This window comes from Phoenix dactylifera, chromosome 11 (genome assembly GCF_009389715.1).
Source record: "Phoenix dactylifera cultivar Barhee BC4 chromosome 11, palm_55x_up_171113_PBpolish2nd_filt_p, whole genome shotgun sequence".
NCBI lineage: Eukaryota > Viridiplantae > Streptophyta > Magnoliopsida > Arecales > Arecaceae > Phoenix > Phoenix dactylifera.
Window position 1 is genome coordinate 2184928 of NC_052402.1, and position 13680 is coordinate 2198607.

The following is a 13680-nucleotide window of genomic DNA, read 5'->3' on the forward strand; positions in this document are numbered from 1 at the left end:
TTATCACGGCTTCTGCAACAGTACAGCAAAATTACATCTCAAACGAGAAAGCCAGTGTTGAAGAATGGTTGAAAACTAGCCATGAAACGCAACAGTTTGATGGATATCTAACAAAAACTTCGGCATCTCAGAGGAATAGTTCAAAAGGGATTTCCCCATAATAATAATAATAATAATAAACAAAAAACATGGATGATCGCATATGAAAAACATGGGCAGAAACTGCTAGTCAGTTTCTTCAAACACCAACAGAATCATCACTAGCTATATAGATGACAAAAAACAAACATAAATATATAGAAACAGCATAAATACTAGATCTAAGGATTTATAAGGATTCTATCACATTATCAGATATATATCCTCTCCCGCACAAGCTACATCTGATTGGAGTTAAGAGTCTACTGTCGGTCTACACATAAGCAACTAGAGCTGACATGGTCTATTCAAGTAGTCACTAACAAAAAGTCATCCAAAACTAATTCCAGTGGCTGAACTCAACAAATAGTCGTTCGTTTACATCGCATTTATCCATGCTCACTAACGTCCGATTTCTGGATTGCACCAAAGCATCTCCATCAGGATGGCACTACAAAACAGGAAAACCACATTTTGTCAGGATTCCAGAAAATATTAACAGAACAATGTGAGAAATATTATACGATCATAATGGCCAGATAGAATAACTCCATCAGAAATCACACAAATCTGATGTAATTTAGTGACTAGCATAGAGAATTAGCACAATCATAATGCAAAAGGTGTCTTCAGGCATAAATGAGAACACACCGCCAAAAGCTGTAGAGCAAAACCAGAGAACGTGCAGTGGCAGAAAGCTAACAACCATTAAGATGTGATAAACGCAAACTCAATTAAGCTAGCACCCTGAACATGGTGCCATGGTGACTGGAATACAGTAAAACAAGTTAACCAATGATGACCTGAGCAGATCACATTGCCCGAGGGCTTCTGAGACAATCAAAACAATCAAGACAGAGCATTAAACAGCTAAAATTAAAAAGTTGACACTGGACGGTAAGCAAGAGCATTTTGCCTGGAACAGTAAAATGTAATTATCGTGCCACATCAGCTTCCCCATCCACACCAAAAATGTGATACCCAAACAACAGTTCATAGTGAGATTTCTTTTTTCTGTTTCTCTTTTTTCTGAGTCAAATATAACAGAGGAAACTCGCATATAAGGGAGGATTTCCCAGGTCTAAATTATCTCCCACAATCATGAATGGGATTAACCTACTTATCTCTCATCAATCACTCACAGAGCACAGCACATACAGACACAGATAATATAACCAAAACAAAAATTTTTTGAGTAGCCAAAGGGATTGCTCATGTGTTTTCATGGTAAAACACAGGCATAGAAACTTACTGTATGTCGAGGTGTCAATTTGCTCTGGCAGCTCCTTTATGTCCACCTCAAACCTCTCTTGAACCTTCACATAATGAATCAACCAATCAAAGCTCATTAGCATCACATCCACATCCCAGAACAAGGCAAAGCGTATACACAACAAACAAAACAAACCTGATTAAGAACATCTGAGTCAGAGGCAGAGGAGACAAATGTAATAGCAAGTCCCTTGGTTCCAAAACGGCCGGCTCTGCCAACCTGCAAACGTACGAGAATGGAGCAGTTAGCAAATCAATGACGAACTGACTGAATTACTCTACAATAAATCAATGGATAAAGAGCGTGACCCTGTGCAAGTATGTGTCTGCAGAATCTGGCATGTCATAATTTATTACGATGTTAACTCGTTCAATATCAATCCCTCTGCCAACCAAATCAGTAGCCACAAGAATCCTCTTGTGCCCTTCTTTGAAGCCTTTGTACCTTGTCAATCTGTGATATAGCATAACAAAGCGCACAATACATTTCAATGTCATTGGCAATCAATTATCTAGCAAAAATGAATAGAAAATAACATAAACACTTGTCCCATTATGCCTTGATGTATTGAATAACAAATGTAAATTGGTAAAAAAAAGTCTGATAAGACAGGTGAACATAATAACACAGAACAGTCACTACAGTCCAACAACAATGAATTGTCACCAATCACAACCACAAGCATTGAGAGAAGCATTAGAAGCTAGCAAGTTCTCAAAAAAGGAGAAATATTAAATACAAGTAATTCTCCATAAACCAGAAAGAAGCAGAAGAAGACAGCAGAAAAACAATAACAGTACAAAGCAATTAAATTAATAGAACATACATTCTACATGACATAGCATTTATGGAAAAGGAACATGAAAGTATATGAGTATGATGCTTGTATGATGCTCTGCAAATCAAAGGCTTCTGAATAAGTAAAAGACACTCTTTTCCATTAAATAGTTCGTTCTTAAAGCATTTATCTTGCTAAATCAGCACTTCCAAATATTGTCACCAAGATCACCTGCTGACATTCACCACCAGATACAAACATTCGCATGTAATAGCAAACATCATGCAGCGATAAACAAAAAGCGGAGAAGAAATGTAATTCAGCACCAGCATAACTTTCGATGTTCCAGATATCAGACATCAATGAAAAACAACATAAATATCAAGAGAGTAAGGTTGCTGAAAAACAAAATTATAATGTGATTTACTCCAGATGTCACCCAGGGCTTCTGAGTATAAAATCCGGAAGAAAGAATTGAAGGTCTAAAAACCAAAATAAAAGCCACTGACAAAATTTACAAGGATTACTACTTTTTGAGAACAATAAGGCCATAAGGAAAGAAATAAGATAGAACTGAATCAGATAATATGATTCTCTTGACATATTAACATACACAGAGATATTGTTTTTGTAGTAAAACATGCAATAAGAATTTTTTTAGATGAAAACATAATAAAAATAACACAAAAACGACTCTACACATAGAAACCATGCAATCAACCTGCTAATTTTAGTTCTGTTTGAGGATGACTAGACAATTAATTTGCAGGAGTAACATTTGAAATTAATGATCATTGTAGTTCTGTTTGAAAAGGTCAGCAAGACTCAAACCTCTCTTCCTGTGACATTCCAGAGTGGATGCAGATTGATGGAAAATTGCACTCTACCAGCAACTTGTTCAGCTCTGCAGCTCTGTTGACACTTTTAACAAAGATCACCACCTGATTGAAGTCCAGCGCATCCAAAAGATCATTCAATTTCCGGTTCTTTTCCAACTCGCTCAGTTTGATGTAGTGCTGCCATTGGAATAAATGTCAGAAGAATGCATATCAAAATTATCTACCAAATGTGCAACATATGATAGTAAGTACCTGTACTAAACCATGCAGGGTAAGTTTGGCCTCATCGTCCACGTATATTTCCATCGGCTGAAAGGCAACAAATGTCAGAAAGAATATTAGGGCCTTTTCTTCAAGCAAACTGAACCCAGTACCAAGTGAATGATGCATGAACTCCAGTCCACTTGATTTGGCATATACAGCCTCTTCGTGGCAACTTGTAAAAGTATCGCTGATAAATCATTTTTTATAGCATGCCCAACAAGGAAATTACGATGCTGCCCATAGTTCATTCCTGATTAGCAACGTCTGCCTTGTCTACCAACATCATGATCACAACATAAAAATACAGCAGGAAGCCCAACCAAGAATAACTAGGGCCGCCCTGAGAGCAGCAGGGATTGGCAACGAAACGAACCACGACCATGCAGATACAAACACACCATCAGTCCAAGATGGAAAGCAGACGCCAACCTAGCTGCAAACAACCTTCATGGAAACCAGACTTTTTAAAGACCACTACGAATGCTATGACATAAGCCCCTCCCCCTCATTCCCAGGAAATAAAAAACAAAAGGGATAAAACTCCATTCTTGCCCACACCATCTCACCGACCTAACTAAAATAGGTTCAGGAAAAAGGTGAAAAAAGGAGCAGCGAAGACTATAAACACTAAAGAAGAAGCACGTCCAGAGTAAAGTAGGGCATAAAAAAGACTTGACTTCTATATTTGAGCAGGCTACAGTACATTACATCTTGCATAAATCTCTTGCAAACAGGACGTATCTCCTTGCTGAGTGTTGCTGAAAACATCATGACTTGCTTATCATGAGGTGTCATTTTGAAAATCTCCTGCACATCTCTCCGCATGTCTACAGAAATACACAAAGGTGAAATGCAAGAATAAAATAAAATAAAACGAAAGTAGAATAGATGCAATTCAACAGTAAATGCAAATAACAAACTCCTCAAAACCAACATAATGGGGAAAAAAATAAAGCATACCAAGTGACTCGAGCATCTTGTCGCATTCATCGAGAATAAAATGCCTCACATTCTTCAAAGAAAGATCTTTATCCCTAGCTAGTGCCAGTATTCTTCCTGGCGTCCCAACAACAATGTGAGGACACTCATTCTTCAGTATATCCTTATGTTTTGCAATATGAACTCCTCCATAGAACACAGCAACTTTAATATCAGGCAAGTATGTGCTGAATCTCTCGAACTCATGGCAAATCTGAATAATGTAGAAAGGTGTCATGAAACATGAATTGAACATCTACATCAACAACAAGGGATCCACACAAACAGATAAAATTTCAAGAAAGGCAAAGAACAAACCTGGTAAGCTAACTCTCTCGTATGGCACAAAACAAGTGCAGCAACTTGGCCTGCAACAGGCTCGATTTGCTGAAGTGTGGAGAGAACGAACACAGCAGTCTTCCCCATCCCAGACTTTGCTTGACAGATGACATCCATTCCCAAAATAGCTTGAGGGATGCACTCATGTTGTACTGATGGAGAACCAAACAAAATTGGAGCAGTACCCTCAGTAAATAAAAAATAACCTTCTGGGTCCTTTAATGGAAAGGTTTAACAAATTCTCCTCCGAAATCAGAATGTGGAAGTAGTGTTTACCTGAAAATTTATCAAAACATATGTCATTCTCTGAGAGAAACGTTTAAACATGATAAATGATTTCTTCAGAAATATGTAAGAGCAGAATTCAACTTCGAACAATAATTTCCTTTGGGCAAGTGGGAGGCATGTACAAATAATGGTTGCAACCAAAAAGTCCTCAACCTTGTAAGCTTCAAAGGTTTACTTTCACAACTTCTGTCTCGGTTCTAAATTTTTTTACAATTTCATTTTTCCCTACCTATGTAAAGAATGCCTTCACATTGTTTGCTACTTTGAGTTATTAGCAACAAGTTGATCAAAAGACAGTAATTCATTAATAAAATGAAAATCAAAATGAAGAGAAATTCCATGGTTTCCAACAAAAAAATATACGAGCAAAGCAAGCTGCGTGAGCACAAGTTTACACAGAAAAGAACCACATTTTATGTCATCACGCCAAAACAGCACTCATCATAAAGCTGCCAGCATGCAACAGCAAAGTAAGAACTAAGTCAAAACATTTTCCAAATATATAGTTGTTACAGTACAAACATGTACTATACTTTCAAGCTTTCAGACAGACAGGAAAAATCCAAAAGAATGACTGACTCTCGTACACGCTTGAAAGTGTTGGAAGAAACTCCTTTTGGAAGGCCTCCAATTACATGTAGGGAATCAATGTTCCCCAATACAACACATCCAATACAGTTTGTACTCAAAACAAGAAGAAGACCCAAATCACTACAAAACATCCAAAGAAAAAAAAAAGGAAATAGCACTCACTAGAAAGAAAATATAGCACAGTCTTCCTACATAAGTAAGAACTGCTTCATTTCTTCCAAAAATATCATCTTCTCTTGTCTCAATCTAATGGCGAATCCATAAAGCATGCAAGTTTTTAATTTATTTTATACAAGGAAAAGAAAAGATTATTGTCCACTGTGATACCTTAAGCCACTACAAAATTATGCAAGACAATGACCTCATTTTGCTTCCAACACCAAATGTTCATGTTCAGACCTCCATAAAATAAGTCCATCAATAAATGACAACAGCTTCTATCTGTAAACTATACTCAAGGATTCGCCCTTTGCTTCTATGCAGATCACGTGCCCACTAGCATTATGCCACAAGGCATAGCAACTAAGACCTCTCCAGTCATAACATCAACAGAAAGAGTTGTACCATCCAACCACAAAATCTTACAGACCTCTATCCAACACTGCAATCAACAGAAAATGAAAAAGTAAAAACTGATCCCAAAACCAATCCACCCCCAACTTGAATGTTGAGAAAACAAGAAAGAAACCACCAGAATGTCTCCAAATATGAATCCTTCTGCACATGAAACCCATATGGACAACCACTACAAACCTAAGTTCACATGAACTTAATATACATCTTAACCAATTTCATGCCCTAATTATTTTTTCACATGAACCTAACAAACATCTTAACCAACTTCATGCATTTCAAATTCAGTACAAAATCCCTCAATAGCATCTGAAGCTAACCAATACCCCTTAAACAGCCCCGCACTCTCACAGAATCATCTAATACAGAGCAACTAACAATACATCTAGCACCTTTCATCACTATTCTCATTGATAAAAATATTATGTAATGCAAAAACCAACGCGCCCCAAAAGAAACATTACACCAAAAGAAACATTACACCGGAAACACAACCAAAAAGCCAAGTGGTTCTGAAAAACCACAAATGATCAACAAATGATGCAATGCCAACAACACATTAACTAAAGAGTACACAAACAATAAAAGGAAAAAAAGAAGAAATCAATCATTCACTGGAAAAGAGATGCCAACACAACTCTTTTCGTACTTCAATTGGAAGCAAAAAAATCAATAGAACCATATCACCAAGATAGGAGAAAAACTTATACTACATAAAGCATTTTTGGCATGTAGACATCACATGATGATGACATGATATTCTACAAGCTAAATTTCACCCCTCTGATTAAATGTTGTTAATAAAGCCCAGCAGTCCCACATTCTTACAATGGATAATTAAATAAAAGCTAAGTGTATCAATTATTCTGAACAAGTAACACCAAGTAGCACACGATAGATTGCTTACTGGTAGAGAAAAAAAAACACTAACTCTTCCACTCACAAATTATACAATGGACAATTGAATAAAAGCCAACGCTATGCAAGTGTCAGATTGATTATGCTCCACAAGTAACACCAAGTAGTACACAACAGATCGCTTATTGGTAGGAAAAACACCAACACCTTCCCGCAAACAATCATTTGGCACAGTGGAGACAGTTCACAGTGTATGTCAACCAAATCAAAGGAATATCATAAGTTGAATCATTGTTTTACAACATCATGTCAATGTGAAAAACAATGATGATTGAAATAAAATGCTTGCCTTCAGAAGGATGCTCAAACCCTGAATCTACTATAGCCCGAAGAAGCTCTGGCTTCAATAGGAAGTCTCTGAATCCGGAACTGTGAATTCCAACATATCCTCTGCATTGCATAAAACAACGAAAGTAAGAAGTCAATTTTTTTCCAGAACAAAGGCTGGCAATATATAAACATGACTTTGTAGATAAAAACACCACGGACTATATTGCAATTGCATCAAACTGTTCATATTTTACAGCAGCTTTCTCTTTCAGAAAATCATCAATCGAGAATTTAATGGACAACTAACATCAGCTCAAGCGGTCAAATACAGCACATGTCATCAACGAATGGTAAGAATATATTTTTCCTAAAATAGAGCAGAAATTTAAAGAAAGTAGTTATGTAATTCCATAAACTCAATATACCAAGGGGAGGAAAAAACCTACTATATCTATGACTAATAGGATATGAATTCCTCCTGACCGGAATCAAATTAGAGGCAAACTACAAACTCAAAGATACGTACTGTTGTTTCAAAATACATCCCACTAAAATCTGACATTCAGAAACAGGAAACCATGCTTACGAGAGTTTAAGATCCACGAGTATTGAAAATACAACAGAACGTAATCAGTAAGAACATCGGAAATCCAAAAAAAAAAATTAAAAAAGACACGACTAGCAGACAATTCAGGAGAAACATCTAGAGAGTACTCAATACGAACAGTAACTAAATCAGCAACCAAGCAGATAAACCGAGAAAAATGATCAAAAAATGAGATTTGTCGTACTTCTTCGCTGATTCATTATTAGCCTTGGCCGCAACGCTGTCGGGGGCCTTCTCCTCATCCTCTTCGTAGTCGAGAAGCTCCTCCTCGTAAGCATCGTTTTCCCTTGCTTCACCCATTCTGTACGGCTAAAGAAAATCAAATCAGGATCCAAGACGTCTCGCGAAAAGACAAATAACCGAAGTATATCACTAAAACTCACCTTCAAGTCCGGAGATCGCGGATTAGGGTTTGGAGAGGATGCGAGACTTCTGCAAGAAAAATAAAAGACGAAGACGGGGGAAACCCTAGGCTAGAATTTTGAGCGTGGATTAGAGAAGGGGGGAGGAGAGAATGGGAATTCCTAAAGTTTCCGGGGAGGAGAGGGGGGGGGGGCGCAGAGTGGAGATCGAAAACCCTCGGCTAGGGTTTCGAGAGGCTATAAGGATGGCAACGATAAAGACCGACGGGCTGATGAGGAGCATATAGAGTCGTATCGTAGGGTTTTAAATAAAGCTAGGTCTTGATGATAGAGGCGCATCAAGGTATACACCGTTGATGCGGTGACCCTTCACAGTAGGGACCGTTTGATTGACTTCTCTGCCATTGCATGGCCTCTTCGCCAGCATAAAGCTCTCTGGAATCCGCGTTTAGAAATTTTTATGCGACGCAAAATCTGCCGTCGTTTTTGACGCATCCAATCCGCTCGTGCTTTCTTCGGCAGGACGCTGCACGCGAACGGGCGAGATGTCTTCATATAAGAGCATCCAACGGCAGATATCATGGGTCCTCGTGATCTGTGTCCCATTGCAATACGGCAGTTGCTTGCTACGATCTGAGAGATTTTTTTCCCGAAGGGTGGGGCCCTGAGGAGGGCAGAGATTCGGGACTCCTGGCCACAGCTTTCGACTTGACTTCTTTTTTTTTTTTTCTTTTGGATATAAAAGTAGTGTTGCCTAAATTACAAGCACCAACAAGGCCATATATGCAGCCGATCGGGGAAACACCGTTAATTTAACGGCCACAAAGGTGGAGCTTAGTTTTGAGCAAAACTCAGCTACGGTGATGGATTAGATAAAAAATCAGAGACGAAGAAAGATAAAAACTCTCTGTTTTGTGAATTTATTGGATGGTGATAAATTATAACCCCTTTCAAACCATGCATGATATCGAAAGACAAATAGAGCCGTTGACTGGATAGTCTTATTTGCTGTCCATCACTTTGAAGAGGTCTTATGGACACATCAAGAGTCTCTTTTCTACCTTCTTGTCATTTTTTCTTTCTTAATTTTGCTGACTGCACCTACACTAAAGTAGTGTCGGCAGTCCTCGTATCCCAAAAAAAAAAGGCTATCGATTTTTATAGTAATAAGCTAAGATGTATCCTTAATGATTGAGGCTCATAAGAATCGGTGATTGTTATTGGCTATGCGTGTAGTATGGTATTATTTCTTACAGATTAGAGAGGATGAAGGTAGAGGCAAGACAACTTCATCGGTAACATAGTATTTCCTACGGTGTGTAATTTGCACCTCAGGGTATATGTAGAGTTATCTTGTTTAATAGTTGTCCATGGCATCCAGCTGCATAGCATTTTAAGATGCAAATCAATCTGCGCTCCTTGATCCCTTGCATGGATGTAATAAAACTTGACCAAACTATGCTGCATAAAAGCAAATAGTGTGCATAAAAGCAATATAACTAACCAACCAATCCATAATTCGGTACCTTTTCCAGCTCTTATAAGAGTTGACACGCTAGACAATTGTTTTTTTTACCATGAATTATTGCATGACATGGCTAATAAACCTACTTGAATTGAAATTCCCCCAGAACTCTAGAGGAAAAATCATGTAATTAAAACATGCGACATAGTTACGCTGGTTTTACAACCCAGATCCAAATTTTATGCATTGAAATGGTCGATTTAAAGTGGAATAAGAATATTGCCAAGCTTTTGTACGGTCTGTCAAAGCCTGATAATACACCCGCAGCTGTAGGGGTTTCATTTAGAGTTCTTTGCTGACCTATACATGACAAATTTAAAACCAAAACAAACATGCACATTCACTGTCTCGGGCGTTGACTTATTTTTCCAAGCATATTTCTCCTCCTTTCAACAAATCAAAATGGATAGGAATATTTCTAAAAATTAGTGTAGAGATATGGTTGAACCAAACACCTTTGTATCAATACAAGAGATTTTAGCATGGCACACTAAGTATTTATCATCTCGAGACAAATTTGCTCAATTTATTTTTTGGAGTATATTTGAAATTAGCTATGGCCATCTTTGGAGCAAGGGATGAAAATTGTTTATGCAACAACCCATGACTTCATCCAAAATGGCTAGCCGGAAGATATTATTTGAGTTTCTTGATCCTGTATAAGTACCTAAAATCTATCCAGCAAATAATCAATGTGGGACTAAACACACGCCCGCACGAATCTTCACGTACTCTCTCCATTCAAGCGGTCCTCATCAGGCTAAGGGTTCAAATCTATTCAAATCTAATCACAACCCCAATAGATCCGTGCTGCAATGTCCCCTATTCCACATAGGTTATGAGCCAGATCCGTTCTGATATTATTTGCAACAATCTAGAATCTCCTTTAAAATAGGTAACTAGAAGGTATTATTTAGGATTCAAGATCTACCCAGCAAATAACCTGTACGGGTCCTCACATTTTCTTAAATATTCTTTTTATTTTTCAGCATATCACGAAATCATGTTTAGCCAAATCAAAACAAAAAATTAACACTGCCCAAAACCCGCATTCCATGATCACTTTAAGTTATTTTTCTAGCAAAATCACAGCCACTTGGACTTTTCTTATACACGCTTTCTTACATTCGTACTCTCTACGTCCCAAACATCATTCATACCCGTTTAAGCACCCATGGCATTTATGCTGGTGCTAACATACCTAGAACTTTATTTTGATTTAAGTGACGGTGACAAATGTAATATCCTTTAAAGTATACGGTAGTATTTAAAATTAACCAGCTTGGTCAATGTTGAACTACTCATAGATGTTCTTACTCTCCAAATTTTTTCGTTCTCTACTCAAGCTAGCCCAAATAGGCATATAAATTATAATAATTCAGAAGCTCATCCAAAAATATTAGTCGAAAAATATTTTTTAAAATTATTTATAACAAAACAAAACATGAGCTCCAAATTCTTTAGCATTTTGTTCGGATGCGGAGTCGCAGTGCTTTACGCAAGCCCGCGACCCCACTTTTAAAAAACAACAATAATTGCAAAAAAAAATCATAAATTAAAATATAAATCATATTGTTTAATTCAGTCAAAACAATAGTTTGCAATGCTCTTCCCTTCAAAATATACTGTTGCTGAGGGTCCAAACCGAGAACGATTGGCACAGCGGTGTGAACGGGGTTCCCTTTGAATTGCTTTGGTTGCGCTCCACCTTCCGCCGGGAAACCTGCAAGCAAGCCTCGCACCACCACTGGGGTAGTGGGGGCCCTCCGACGATCAAGTTAGAGGGAATCGAAGGAGAAGGAGAGGTAGCAGGTAAGATAATGCTATGGAGAATCTTGCTTTTTCTCCCCCTTCCCCCCCAGCCCCATATATATCAGGCTGGGGGGTTTTTCTGGGGATTGGTCATCGTGTGGCACGATGGGGTTGCCACTGACGTGGCCGTTACAGGGCGTCGTGGGGCAGCGCCGGGTACGGCAATGGCAGGGCGTAGTGGAGCTCCGCTTTGTACGGTTGTTACAGGGGATCGTGGGGCAGCGCCGGATTCGGCCGTTGCAGGGAGTAGTGGAGCAGGGGGCCGCGGCGTGCCTCAGGAGAACAGTCTGTTGTTGTCAAGAGATTGCCGACCCGAGGTCGGATTGCTGGATCCAGGGGGCAGCCGACTCGGGGTCGGACTGCGGAGCCGAAGATATCCGACCCGAGGTCAGATTGCTGGATCAAGGGGCAGCCGACTCGGGGTCGGGCTGCGGAGCCGAAGATATCCGACCCGAGGTCGGATTGCTGGATCAAGGGGCAGCCGACTCGGGGTCGGGCTGCGGAGCCGAAGATATCCGACCCGAGGTCGGATTGCTGGATCAAGGGGCAGCCGACTCGGGGTCGGGCTGCGGAGCCGAAGATATCCGACCCGAGGTCGGATTGCTGGATCAAGGGGCAGCCATAGTCTTTCTGGGCGCGCGTGCCGGTCACGTGGGGCATGGTGGCTAAGTTCCCCCGTAACATATACCATATATGTTAAACTCGCCATTACATTAAAGGATGCAAGTAAATTATACTCATTAGCGTGCATCAAAGCCGACCACACCTCACTAGATTGATTGAACAATTAGAATTCACTACAACACTAGTGCTCAGCTGGTCATGAGCTGCCACATGATAGGACCGATGTCGTGCAATCATGGTTCACACCTCGCAAGCTCCTCATGGTTAGCAACATCCTAGTCGGAATTGTTGGTGATTTCCGAAATTCTGCCAATATGACAGACAAAATATCATCTGCGTGCGAGACGCTTGCACCCAATATCCGGGCCATATTGAGGTTAGTCATTCTTGGCCGACTCATGTGCTCTAATTCTACGGTAGTAGGTAAACTCCTTCACCTATACAACCATCCACAAAGGAGAACCTGAAGGTAAATGCTTAGATGCCCTAACAGACTATAAAAGAACCTCCTTTTGTTTTCCGAGCATCATCCTAACTTAGGGATTAGAGGATTTCCTGTTGGACACACTCCGACAAGAAAATTTCTTCATTTACGTTGTTTCAGGTTTGAGCGCGGCCATCCAACCATGATCCCTATGGCACCTGTTTGCCACGAGTCTTCATCTCGGAGTAGTAGATCATTGGGTTCTCCAAAGTTATTGCATCTCTTATACGGTGTTTAAGATGGATCGGTTCTCAACAGCAACACTAATCATGATCAACCCAACATAGTACCCTTCCAAATCCATTCGATCAAGGAACAACAAAATTTACTTACAACCAAGCATCCTTCATCATCGTGGGTTCACAAAATCATGTAGAAGCTCAAACATAGCTTAATAACCCTTCAAGCGCATCCAAGCATCCTGAGAAATTCAGGATAAGTTTCTCCCTACCAAAGGAAAAATAGGTATCTTTAGAGTTTAAAAATATACTATGCCCCAAGTTAAATTTTTTAAAACATTATATAGTAATTTTTCTGTAGCTAAATAAATCCTCAATGAGCCAGCAAAAACTTTTATAATCAAATTAACCAAGCTCAAATTTCCATTTTGACTATGGAGCCAGGCAGCTGCATCGCTCGGGCTACCACCATGGACTCGTTTAGTTTGCAAGAAGGGAGAAAATATGATCAATAGAAAAATAGAAAAGTACCTTACATTTAGTTGGAGTTTTTAGAAAAAATAAAAAAATAACTTTTGTATGAAAATAAATTTTTCATATTTCATAAAAAATTTACAGATAATATGATTAACACACTGAAAGAATTTTTTTTAAAAATATTCTTAAGCTTTTAAATAAAATAAAATAACATATTTTTTCTTTACTAAGAGCAAAATAAATATTTTATATATTTTTTTATTAAAAAAAAGTAAGTACTCAACCGGACATAACTCACTTTAAAATATGACATTTTTTATAATTAGTTAAATATATAGAAATTATTTTTCCAGATATTATA

General features: G+C 38.8%; 1 protein-coding gene across 3 annotated transcripts; it reads right to left on the bottom strand.

Moving 5' to 3' along the window:
• Positions 1 to 271: 271 nt before the first annotated feature.
• On the bottom strand, positions 272 to 8491 carry LOC103719228 (DEAD-box ATP-dependent RNA helicase 15). 3 transcript variants are annotated; one of them, XM_008808372.3, is made up of 12 exons: positions 8240 to 8491; positions 8041 to 8157; positions 7269 to 7369; positions 4589 to 4761; positions 4253 to 4484; positions 4001 to 4119; positions 3281 to 3337; positions 3021 to 3205; positions 1720 to 1864; positions 1547 to 1630; positions 1391 to 1454; positions 272 to 589 (listed from the first exon to the last, which is right to left on the bottom strand). In XM_008808372.3, the coding sequence occupies exons 2-12, from the start codon at positions 8154 to 8156 to the stop codon at positions 579 to 581; spliced, it is 1287 nt and encodes a 428-aa protein (XP_008806594.1). In that variant the 5' UTR covers position 8157; positions 8240 to 8491; the 3' UTR covers positions 272 to 578. The 3 variants fall into 3 exon arrangements, with proteins under 3 accessions (XP_008806594.1, XP_008806602.1, XP_008806610.1); XM_008808380.3 differs by having other exon boundaries at positions 8041 to 8165; positions 8240 to 8490; XM_008808388.4 differs by lacking the exon at positions 8240 to 8491 and having other exon boundaries at positions 4589 to 4885; positions 8041 to 8163.
• Positions 8492 to 13680: the final 5189 nt, after the last annotated feature.

What these genes read in the sequence shown, in the direction of transcription:
- LOC103719228 (XM_008808372.3), bottom strand. Translation starts at nt 8,156, where the DNA reads ATGGGTGAAGCAAGGGAAAACGATGCTTACGAGGAGGAGCTTCTCGAC. An exon ending in CCCTGCATGGTTTAGTACAG is followed by an intron (nt 3,206 to 3,280) that starts GTACTTACTATC and finishes TTCCAATGGCAG; the next exon opens with CACTACATCAAACTGAGCGA. An exon ending in CAGACACATACTTGCACAGG is followed by an intron (nt 1,631 to 1,719) that starts GTCACGCTCTTT and finishes GTACGTTTGCAG; the next exon opens with GTTGGCAGAGCCGGCCGTTT.